The sequence below is a fragment of the Drosophila serrata genome, unplaced genomic scaffold (genome assembly GCF_035046125.1).
Source record: "Drosophila serrata isolate PLE 108 unplaced genomic scaffold, ASM3504612v1 contig_272, whole genome shotgun sequence".
NCBI lineage: Eukaryota > Metazoa > Arthropoda > Insecta > Diptera > Drosophilidae > Drosophila > Drosophila serrata.
Window position 1 is genome coordinate 2,205,311 of NW_028257170.1, and position 12,105 is coordinate 2,217,415.

A 12,105-nucleotide genomic window follows, 5' to 3' on the forward strand; every position below is an offset into this window, starting at 1 on the left:
ATCGCAAGGGCCCTCGGATTGTCAAGAAATTGAACAGAATTGTGATTGGAAATATATTGTGGCTTCAAAGGCTCCTTCTTTCGCCTTTTTGTTGTCCGGTGTATTTATAAATTCGGTGCCACAGACAGCTCTTAAAGACAGCCAGATTAGATATACACATGAATATATATTAAATGTATATATAACTATATTATTTTTGTAATCTTAACGAGAATTTTGGCTTGGCACTGCTGGGGGATTAATAGGTTTATGGTTTTAATTTAAAGTCGGACCTCTTTGTTATTGAAGATTGTTATACAGGAGAAATATATTCATAAATTACCTTGTTAGTTTAAAAAGTATTTACCTTTAATTCTTCAATAATACTCTTTGATGTTATTACAATATTATCCTTGCTTGTTGCTGTCCCAGTTTTCGTTGTTCCAGTTTCCTAAAAAGCCCATAAATTACTCCCTTTTCACAGCCATGTCATGTTTTTTCGTGATTTATTTTTCCAGTTTTTTGATTTCGAAAATAAATTCATTACAATTTACTAATTCACTCGCAATGCGACAATTTACATTGTTGTAATTCTTTTATGCTTTTTCACCATTGCTGTGTGTGTGTGTGTGGTTTTTGTTAATTTTAAATACTACAATTACGTAATTACAGTTATTTACACAAATTACTCAAGCAAATTACAAGTTGCCCAACTAAACTTAACCGCATTTAATGTAATTTATTTACTTAAGCATTATTCAAGTAGTTAAGATTTATGATTACTTTGTTACTTATTGTTATGTTCCTATTTAGATTTATGTTTATGTACATACAGGGGCTTGTAGTAGGTGTGGGGCTGGGGAGGCTAATGAATTTAATTTATATTTCTTGTTTACATATATCACACAGTGCCCCGCTTTGTGTTGGCACAAAATAAAAATAATAATAAATGGCAATCGGAACCGAAATGAAAACAGATTTCAACGGATTGCGCAAACGAAAAACAGGGTGTCGCGCGCGTTCCAAGTGTTTGTTAGTTAGGGTAATGGGTGGGACGGCGGTTTGATCGCGGCATGACTAGATTGGAGACTCCTCCAGGTCACCATCTCCTCCTTAATGCTACTCCTCCTAACTGGCGGCACTCGGCTGCGACTGCTGTGCCTGCGACTGCGATTGCTGCTGCTGGGCTTTGGCCCGCTCCTTGGCCTCCTGCTGGGCCTTCTTGGACCGCTTCCACTTCATCCGGCGGTTTTGGAACCAGATCTTCACCTGCGTCTCCGAGAGCATCAGTCCGCTGGCCACCTCGAAGCGCTTGGGACGGCTGAGATACTTGTTCTGCTTGAACTGCTTCTCCAGCTCGAGCAGCTGCTGGGAGGTGAAGGCGGTACGTGGTCTCCGGGTCTTCCCCAGAATTGCATGATGCGGATACGCCGCCAGTTCGGGGATGCGATGGTGGAGCATTCCAGCGCGGGCCAGGAACTCAAATTGCAGCTGCGAGGGCATGAAATTGTGACCCATGGGGATCTATAAGGAAAAAAAGGGATAAAAATGATTTTAATTAATCTGTGTTCAAGGAGAAAATGAATTGTGTACTTATTTTGGGAGTTCTTTTCTAAATGTTATTTTAAATTTAAAATTTATTGGTTACATTCTAATTTTAAAAGATCAGGGATTATATAATTGTCGTATTTCACATTTATAGACACCTTTAAACAAGTTTTGCAACTACTAAATAGCATTAACTACAAGCATACTTAAAAGTATGTTATATTAATTAGAAAATCAATCATTTGGTAATTAAACTTACCGGTATAGGCTTTCCTGATGGGTCCAGAGGTCTGTGGAAGGCGGAACCGCCCTGTGCCAGCAGCTGGTAGGGATGTCCTCCCGCATAGAGCGGGAAATCCTGCGGCCGGATGGGACTATGCGGTGGCACCGGCTTCTTGAACTCATCGTGGAGATCGGACATGCGCATGGACAGGTGATGTGGATGGAGGCCACCGCCCTGGGGCTGCTGATCCTCACATCCCGGACTGATGGGCGGACTGGAACGGTGCGAGGAGCTGGGCGATTCGGATCTATAAAGAGCAGAGATAGGAGTTTAGTATGAGACACCCTTTAAAGGCAATTATCTAACCCAGTGATGACTAGCGAAATTACGCGACACATTTTGAAAACAATTAATGTTACTGCCTCTTTTGCTACCCTCTGCCCGCTTTTGTCTAATTTGTTTGCTTTTGTACACAATTCGCACTTGAAAATTAGCCACTCGCACACTCATGCCAGCGGACACATGGCGTATACGTAATCTCTTTGGCCGATGACCAAACTGGAATTGACCAATTGACTTGGCTTTCGGTCTGCCATGTTTTCGAGTGCTCTGGCACAAAGCTGCTTTGGGGCTTCACTGGGACTTTGCTTTTGGCTTTCAGGACGCTTCTTGCCGAGTGCCCCGGTTTTGTTTGTCCAAAGCCTGTTGGCTACCAAAAGGATTAACCATGAATGCATATAAGGGGTTCATTGTTAATGTTTTGAATTTGTTCTCGAATTGGTTTTTAAGTCGGGGTGTTAGCACCAAACTAATGCAAATTAATGACTGTTACTAGTATATACTCAATCGATTTGGGTACATTATTTTTATTGCTGACTTAATTGTCTTAACAGATTATATCAATAAATTCATTTTGCAGTGCAATTTGATACTGTGATTAATGTATGACGTTGTTTTAGGGGTATTTTTGTATAAGATGACTAATTATATTATCAGTATACCACGGAAGGCATTAGGTGTTATTTTTAACAGATTATTTCCTCAACTAAGGGAATTAAATAAGTAAAGAAATATCAACAAATTGTATTCTTTAAAGTGCTATTCAATCACATGATTGATTGATTCAAGTTGGACTTTAACAATGTTATTGTATCTCTGATACATTTCTAAACAACATTTAGATATCCAAATAAATAGTATTAAAATCTTAAAACTAAAAACTTTTAACTTTTAAAACAAGAATATCCAACTAAGTATACATATGTATAAGATATTTAAATGATTTCATTTGCCAATTTCATGCACTTTAAATACTTTAAATTAAATGTATGGTAAACATATTATTATATAACAATCTTCTTGTTATAACCTAATTTAAAACTGCCTTCCCTCTCTGTAGAAGAATTGCTATACTTCGAAACACAGATTTTCCGCATAAAACTTTAATTGAAATGAGAAATTTAAGCTGAAGGTTGAGCTAATCAAATGAATTCTAGAAATTTTCCCTAAATTTACTAATTTACCCCCCATAACACTCACCTTGACATGCCGTCGGGACTGGGTGAATCGTACTCCCGAGACTCTCGGATGCGCTGCAGTGCCTCCTGTTCGCTGATTCCGCCGGCGGCTGCGGCAACCACATGAGCCGCCGCTGCCGCATTGGAGGCAGCCACAAAGTCGTGGTTCAGCTCCGCCTGATGCCGGGCATAATGGATGGCGGCCAGATGACCATCCACATTGATGGGTTGCGGCTCACCCGCCTGATGCTGGCTCTTGGCAAGCAAAGCGTCGATGCAGAAGGACTTCTTGGGCTGACTTTGGGCAGGTGGCAGGAGAGTGGTTCCCATGGTGGCTCCACTGTGACTCAGATGATTGCCAGGCGGCTGTGGCGAGAGCTGTGGAGGAGCTGCTCCTGGCGCTGCTGTTGGTGGCACATTTCCCGGCATCATGACCGCAGTGAGGGGAAGACGTGGCAGGGGATAGGCACCCAGTGCGGGATGCGGATGTGGCACATGATGTGGCGGTGGTGGCGGGAATCCCTCGACGTAGAGACGAGCATGTGGCGGCGGCGGTGGCTGTGGAGCTGCACCCACTGGCAAGGGAGCAACCAGGAGAGGCATGCCTTGGGCGATTTGATGACTCTGACTATTATCCGCTGGAGAGCTGTCCTGGACACCAGCACTGGGACTCAATCCCGGTGCATAGGCGCTGAGGGGCGAGCCTGTAGTGGCCGTGGAGTGGCTGGGACTTGCTGCCGGCGGACTGGGACTGGGATCGTGGGAGTGGGATCTGGGCGAGAGTGTGGAGTGACTGCTGCTCTGGTCGTAGTCCTGGGCAGCTGGCGGGGAACGCTGGCGATGCAGATGATGGCTGCTGCTACTGCTACTGCTGTGGTGCTGATGCTGGTGCTGGTGGATGTGGCTAAGCAGGAGTTGCGACGGCATCGAGGAGTTCCCACTGGCAACGACGGTGGTGGTCAGCGGCGGCGGTGGCGGCTGCTGCGACACTTGGGCACTGGACATGCTTCACTGGGAGTCACCAGAAAGTCTAGTTTTCGCTTTGGGTATATTTATTATTTGTGATTTTTTAAATCCCCTTTAATAATACACTTTTCAAACACGCTGCGTAAACGGTTCGCGATCGCACGTCGCTGGTTTTATCTTTGTTCGAAGCGAAACGAACTCGACGAGCGCTCATTAACGACTGTGCGCCGCTGGAACCCAAACGTGGTATCATATACTACGAGGGAATACGAGTCTCAACCACCGGAACCATTAGCACCACCATTCACCACTCTCTCGCTCGCTCGTTCGCTCGCTCTCTCTCTCTGGAAAGCCACTTTCAAGATGGAGTATGTGCTATTAGTGTGCGCAGGCGGAAGAGAGATGGTACTATGCCATAAGGCGTGGCCTAATGGCATAAAATGTCCATTGAGGGCGGAGCTAGGGCTAAAACAGAGAGAGGGAAGCAGACTAAGCGTGTTCTCCAGGCGAAAATTTCATATAAATTGTTGGAAAAACGAGGCTATAATTGCCATCATTATGGAGTGTTGAGCAACTAACAAGTTCAGCGGCAAAAGACGTAAGAAGAATCTTCATAATCAACTGGACAGGAACATGGAGAGGGAGAGAGTGGAGTATAGGTTGAGAGGTCGTCCTTAATGGCAGCAAAAAGAGGAGCCAAAGGACAGGACTCAGACGGAAGTCTGGCAGATGATTAGGGCAGCAATTAAGGCACTCGACTGGGCCACGATTTAAGCTCTGCAGCGGCAGCAGCCTTAAAGACCCATCAAAATCGATAATCTCCTTTCGCTCCTCGTAGCTATAACCATAAACTTTTCGATTCATTGGCGTTTTTACAACTTGCTTGGCTATCCGGGGGCTACCGGGAGGTGCCCCCTAATGCGTAATGCCCCATAATGCAGTCTCCCTGCCGTGTGCCTGCCGGTTTACGACACTGAATGGCGACGGGTTTAATGTTCCCTTGATGGATTACTAAGTGGACATGAATGGCTGCCACCAAGTGGCTGGGAGTTTGAGAGCCAGACAACAGCCCATAGAACAGCAGTCAATGGTAAATGGATTAAAGGAGAGTTCAGGGAGGATTTAAGTAGTAACATTATATATTATAATTTATCAGTTTATCAGAGTATTAACTCATATGCTAACTATAACTAACTAACTACCTTCGACACGTTGAAGTTTTTATACCCTTGCAGGTCCTCACTAGGAATCGATACAATATAAACCATATATTTTTATGTTAAAAAACATTATATATCATCAACGGTTCTGCACTTTCCTCAATTTTTAACGATCGTTTGTATGGCAGCCATATGATATAGTAGTCCGATTTTCATAAAATTGTACACAATATTCTAGATTAATATATAATGGCTATATATCAAATTTAATGAAAATCAATTGAAAACTGGAAAATTTTTTTCTTACAATTTTCCGATCGTTCCTATGACAGCTCTATATATTTGTATATATATAGTCCACCGATTCGCTATACTTCGACTTATATTTTAGTAAAATTATACAGAAGAATAACTCCATAGTTTCATTAAAATAGCTTAAAATTGTTTCAAAACAAATCTCGCACACTTGGGCATATGATTCCCAACTGGTTCTAACATCCTCGGAACGAAGTGACTGCTGCCGGCCAACTATCAGAAATGTGTTGTGTTACAAAAGTTGCAAGTCATTGTTTATTAGTGTTCAAAGTTAGTAACTGATCATACATACATACTGCTCATAGATACTTACTGATCATATTTACTTGCTGATCATAGATACTTACTGTTCAGAGTTACTTACTGCTTATAGATACTTACTGTTCAGAGTTACTTACTGCTTATAGATACTTACTGTTCAGAGTTACATACTGCTCATAGTTACTTAACGCTCATCTCGCACATATGTGCATATGATTCGCAACTGGTTCTAACATCCCCGGAACGAAGTGACTGCTGCCGGCCACGTCTCAGGAGTAAGTTGTGTTACAAAAGTTGCAAGTCATTGTTTATTAGTGTTCAAAGTTAGTAACTAATCATACATACTTACTGGTAATCGATACTTACTGGTCATGGATGCTTACCGTTCAGAGTTTCTTACTGCTCATAGCTAATTACTGATCATAGATTTCTACTGATCTACGGTTAAGTACTGATCTTAGTTGTGTTCATTGATACTTAATGATCATGGTTTTTTTCCGTTCATAGATACTTACTGGTCACTGCAATGCAAACTTCTGACTAAAATTAAAATACCCTGCAAGGGCTAGAAACTTAAGATTAAAACACGTATCTATTTTTTATATTTGTGTTTAGTTCTTATTCATATGTTAAGTGCTATTAGAAAGTATCCGTAGATAACTTAAGTGTAATCTTGGTTTAAAGTCCCCAGCATCGATTTATATAAACAATTTGACCAAACTTATTTTCCAACTATTCCTTGTGGCTCCCCATTTTACCGAAGCACTTTTTAAATTCTATTTATTTATTGTTTTCCTAATTTGAAGCCTTAACCCTTTGCCAAAACAAACAGTGACCCCAGCAGATGGCACAAGAACGAGAAAATGCACAACTCAAGAGGTCTGTGAGCACCATTATATACATATATTGTAGTACAGGAATATATATCATGCAATGTCCAGATAGAAAACGAGTTGAGGAGCATGAAAAGCAGGAAAACTGCTCGCTAACAAGAAACGTGCCAAAGTGTATTTTCTTTAGCCACGTACTTCGGACCTAACTCATTCCCAAATTTTCCGAGACCCCAAGACCGAGCAGAGAATGTTTTCCCAAAAACTAACTCAAAATTAGTGCGATGTCTGCAATGACGACTGATTGCTGTTGTTTCCTGCCAAAGTTCCTATTCGGTTCTTATTTTATTTTCATTATACGATATTTATCTACTCATCCACGTGCATTTAACTGGCATTTATGGGTGGTGGTGGTGGTGGTGCGGGGTCCCAGACATGACCTGGCACTGGTCCATCCTGGCTCACTCTCTCTCTATATATGTTTACATATTTATCTCTGTATGATTTGTGTTATTCCAGAATAGTTTATTTTATATAACAACACAAACATGGTGGCCATCCGGAGTTATGGGGATTTCGAAATGAAGCTGGAGTTGAATTTAGAGTTGGAGGTGTGAGGATTGGAATTGGGCTTTGGTTTTAGTTGGGATTGTGTTTGTTGCCAGGCTTTGTTTGCCTGATTACGTTTTGATTTTGGGGAACTGGTTACGTAAATATGCAATTAGAGTTTAAATTGTGTATGCCACAAAAAGAGGTGCTGGTGTGTAAGGGTAAACATAGTTTAAGGACTCAGAATATTCTAAAGTGGAGAAAACTTAGGGAAAGTGTGAAAAGCAGGAGTCTAAAATTAGATGGTGATTTTTTGTGCATTTAGTGTGCCAAGACCATACATGATCTGTCAGTTTTTTCGATTTTACACACTTTCAAATTACAATATTTTTCCCCAAACAAAACATCTTAAAATTACAAGTAAGAAAATGGGTAAAACCATTTGGGTTATACTCGTATTGGTAGCTGCTATCGTATACAGTGATTCCCAAAGCTTCTATGACGAGATGACCTGTGGAAATTGCTCAAGTGTGAACGATGAATGTGAAGTAACGTCGACAGGATGGAATTGTGAATACAAGTTTGATACCAGAAAGTTGATTGAAAATGGTGATTCTTCTGGCATACCAAAATCCCTAAGCAAATGCATGCTTCCTGGCATGGAGTTTAAGATAAAGAGTAAATATAGTGCAGAACAAATAAGTTGACAGACTAAAGATTCTTCGATTCTAGAGGCTCTTTATGGACATTGTTGCGTTTGGTCCCCGAAAATTGGTTGTCAAAAAATAATGAAAAAGGATGACGAAAACCTTTGTTATCACTGCACCAGAGCCATTTGGTTACCAGTTATGGAAGGCTTAACGTGCCCTTGTGGAAATTGGTATTTACATGGTGAAAGTAGCGGAATAATGTTCAAACCAGGGAAATTCTTTTTTATAACACAGGGAATACTTTTATTAATTTTAAATTTATAACCAATAAGAAATAAATGTAGATAATTTGAATTATTTTTATACTTAGGGCTGGAAGACCTCTTTCATGTAAGAAAAACTCGTCAACATCTGCTCAACCCTTTCCTTGATTAGTGTAAATATAAAATCAATGCAATTAGCCCCATTTTGAAAACTAAAATCAAGGAAAAGCTTTTACTGTCTTGGATTTCACCGAGGCACCCCTGAAAATCGTTCTGGCTTAATGGACTAAACGCTAATCAGGCGTTAAATTTGCCAGCAAATATCGGCTGGAAATATAAATCACCAATAATAATAAATCGTCACATATGTTGCTGCAATTTAACTGATGCGGTCACCATGGCATTGCGAAAGAGATAGATGCATTGGGATGGGAAAGAGAGGGATAATCTCCTTCGTGGACCTGTCATTTCTCCCCTTTTTTGTCGTGTTAATTCAGCCGATAAGTGAACAATAATGCCAGAAAATTTCAACAGATTTCCAAAGCCTTAGTTAGCTAAGTCAACAAAAACTCGAAGAGCTGGCAAAAAAATAGAGGAAGGGACAGAGGGCGAATTGGTAGCATCCGAGGGTTGATTGAATTGACTTTGACACTTGTATGCTGTCCAAATATATGTTTAGAAAAAAATAAAAGGAGAAATCAAATTGTAAAAGACTTTCGAAAACATTTTAAAACAATAAACGCAGAATGAAATGGGAAAAACAACCCTTTGGAAGACCCATCATCCCATTTGCTCATTAATCACAGGCCTCAGCCACACCCCATGGGATAGCAATTGATAATTGAGTAAATATTGATGTGCAAATAATTGGCATTAAATTGCGTTATCAATAAATAATTTTTACAATTCAGCAGTTATAAAGACACACAGCTATGGATACTTCATTCAGTTGTATCTACAAAAGTGGCAGATATTGGATTGGCTCATTATGCTGACAGAGTTGCGGGCACAGAGAGTTGTTCACTATATGTATTTGTGTGCATGCAAATTATTACAGCACTTTGGTATTTATTGTTTACCTTACTGTCTGCCCACCCACCTATAATTCTCCTGGTTTTCCTTATTTTCTGAAATACGCAATGGTTAATACAAACTGAGGTGGGTCAGCATCGAGCGATCCCTCTAATGTTTACTGAAAGTATGCAACCATCTCATTTGAACTTGTTTCTTAATTGATTACTTCGAGATGTTTTAAAAGAATTTAAAATATATTAATAATTTAATTTATAGGCTCTCTTTATTTAAAATTCTAGGTCCAGGTTATAAATACTCCTCAACAGAAATTAGATTTAAGCTGCCTTCACTAAGAATAAACAACAATTATTTTGAAAATTATTAAAACCATAAACTACTTCCCACTTGCACTCCTTCTCCAGACACAAAGCTTGATAATTTTCCCGTTCATTTTGCAATCAAGGAAACGTTCTACTTAAATTTTCATTATAAATCAACTATAATAAACTGTCACTCGAAAGGGGAAGGAGTTGGTTGAATAAATTTCAGCGAAAATGTATTGAAATAAATATTTAATAATATGGCAATAATAAAGTATTGTTGACTCACATTTTAATTGATTTCCAACATTGACAAAATAACTTTTAAATGAATTGCGAAGCCAGGAAAGACCACTCCCCCGACTCCGCCCCAAAATACCGCAGATAAAGTTTATAATTGAGTTGTGTTTTTTTCATTAAGTGCGAGAGTTGATTTGCTTTTGTTATTGTTTTTACTGTTGACTCGCCAATGGAAGCAAACTTATTAAAAACTGATAAACTCAATTCAATACCTTCCTTCCTCATATGTACTATTCTTTTGTATTTTTAATTGATATAAATATAAATATAAAACGTAAGAATTATGGGAACCATTAATGAGATAATGCCCTCACCTAAAACTTTAGGCGGCGATAATCCCAGGTGAGGAAATCGTTAGCTGAACGATTGCAAATTATTATTTTGATTAGGAAATGGGCCAGGTGAAGGGGTTTATTTCCGTTCGTTTAAGATTGTCGGTTTAGTTATAGGGCGTTACTTAAGTGATAAGTGTGATTTGTGGGGGTCTAATAGGTTTAATTGGAATGAGAGCTGTGAAGAAATATTAGTTGGAGCATTTTTAGGAATCAAACAGTATACCTTAATAGTTTTTATTTAGTTAATTCTATTGGTATATTTTATATAGTTATAGCTACAAAAGATACAAAAGATGTGAATTATTTATTATTATTATTATTTAAGCAAATTACCCTTTAAAGTTAGAACATAATTCAGACTCTTTCCTATAAAAGAATATAACCCAAAGTATATCCAAGGAATGCCGCAATCTTTAAGTATTCTGGAGTTGAAACCACCACGATATCTATATCCCTGTTTATGTATAGCTTCTGTATCTGCATCGGGCTGCCTCATTAGCCACAGCGCAAACAAATTTCCCAGCCAAGCCATACCCAAAAACCCAAACCCAAACCCAAGCCGAAACCAAGTCGAGTTGCGTTGAGTGGAATGTGTGGTTCTGTTTGCACACATTTAAGATACATTTAGCTGCCGTTGCGACATCGAAGTTTTTTAACCTTTTGCCGGCAGATTACTTCCTCGTATATATGGTAGGACGAGTGTATATATAGTTGGGCCTCAAAATGCAGTGTGTGTGTTTTTGTGCAATGAAGCGCCAGACGATTGGAAGCGAAAGGTAAACGTGCACTTTCCGATAAGAAGGACGCACGAAAATCGCATTTTGATTTGTATTCCGTGTTTGATCAGAGACACTGGAGCGCAGATACAAAGATACTGAGATACAGAGATACAAAGTGGCTTTCCTATTTGCCTGGCAGTTCGTAATTGTTTGCTTAAGTGCATTCAATCGCCAGATAATGACGGCTCCTCTCTCCTCCTGTTTTTATATCCCTCCATACGATATCGGATTCATATTTATATTTATTAATATTTTTGTACGTTTTCGGTGTATTTACTTTATACCTTTTCTTGGGTTTTGTTTGCAGCCACATAATTTATTATCTGCGCTTATCAATTCATATTTTATTTGCTCTCCTTTCTCCGGCGAGTTTTTAGGGCTTGAAAGACCCTTCAAGACTTCAACTTTAATTTCGGTCTTTGACGTCTATTATGATGGATTAATTTTCAATTATGAAAGCGCTCCCCTCGAGGCGAGAATAATAAGAATAATAGCTTATCTAGGCTGCCTTCAATTTGGAACTTTCTTATCGCCCCGCTTATATATCGCCAATAATCAATTTTCAATTAATTCAAAATCTCTTATCGTCTTAGGGGGGCTTCCCCCCTTGCGGGGCAACTATATTTATGAAGACGAAAAAATTATAAAAATTTGTTTAAAGCCGCTTAAATGGTCGTCACATCACTCGAAAAGTTAAGAATTGAAGTTTGGAAAAAGTGCCGTAATCTAATCACTGGCGACGGGCAGCGATTTAATTTATATAATCAACTTGTTTTCATAATTAAAAAATATTAAAATTGTTTATTGAACACACACACCCTCCGGCTGATAGCGACCATTGCTCCATTTGATTGGATTGCGCTTATCTTGGCCTAATTGAAATTGCATTGAAATTGATTGATTCGCCCATAAACGGTTGACCAAATACAAAGTTTACCTCCCGTTTCCCACCTCTCCATTGTTCTAGTTCCTTACTTCTTTATATATATATTTTTTCACCCTTTCCTAATCGTTTTATTTGGTCCGTTCGATTTGTGGTAATCAGAAAAAATAGAAAGAAATACATTTCCCGAGCAGATGACAGCTCGGGCGGGCA

At 39.5% G+C, this 12,105-nt stretch overlaps 2 protein-coding genes across 2 annotated transcripts; one reads left to right on the forward strand and one right to left on the reverse strand.

Moving 5' to 3' along the window:
- Positions 1 to 468: 468 nt before the first annotated feature.
- exex (motor neuron and pancreas homeobox extra-extra) lies at positions 469 to 4,457 on the reverse strand. Its single transcript, XM_020959046.2, has 3 exons — positions 3,290 to 4,457; positions 1,787 to 2,057; positions 469 to 1,503 (listed from the first exon to the last, which is right to left on the reverse strand). The coding sequence occupies exons 1-3, from the start codon at positions 4,270 to 4,272 to the stop codon at positions 1,108 to 1,110; spliced, it is 1,650 nt and encodes a 549-aa protein (XP_020814705.2). The 5' UTR covers positions 4,273 to 4,457; the 3' UTR covers positions 469 to 1,107.
- Positions 4,458 to 7,616: 3,159 nt separating this feature from the next.
- Positions 7,617 to 8,352, forward strand: LOC110189077 (uncharacterized). The gene is made up of 2 exons (XM_086834063.1): positions 7,617 to 8,026; positions 8,081 to 8,352. Exons 1-2 carry the CDS (start codon positions 7,651 to 7,653, stop codon positions 8,320 to 8,322), a joined length of 618 nt encoding a protein of 205 aa, XP_086690189.1. The 5' UTR covers positions 7,617 to 7,650; the 3' UTR covers positions 8,323 to 8,352.
- Positions 8,353 to 12,105: the final 3,753 nt, after the last annotated feature.

What these genes read in the sequence shown, in the direction of transcription:
- exex (XM_020959046.2), bottom strand. Translation starts at nt 4,272, where the DNA reads ATGTCCAGTGCCCAAGTGTCGCAGCAGCCGCCACCGCCGCCGCTGACC. An exon ending in AGTCCCGACGGCATGTCAAG is followed by an intron (nt 2,058 to 3,289) that starts GTGAGTGTTATG and finishes TGCTCTTTATAG; the next exon opens with ATCCGAATCGCCCAGCTCCT. An exon ending in CATCAGGAAAGCCTATACCG is followed by an intron (nt 1,504 to 1,786) that starts GTAAGTTTAATT and finishes TTTTCCTTATAG; the next exon opens with ATCCCCATGGGTCACAATTT.
- LOC110189077 (XM_086834063.1), top strand. Translation starts at nt 7,651, where the DNA reads ATGGTGATTTTTTGTGCATTTAGTGTGCCAAGACCATACATGATCTGT. An exon ending in CATGGAGTTTAAGATAAAGA is followed by an intron (nt 8,027 to 8,080) that starts GTAAATATAGTG and finishes CTTCGATTCTAG; the next exon opens with AGGCTCTTTATGGACATTGT.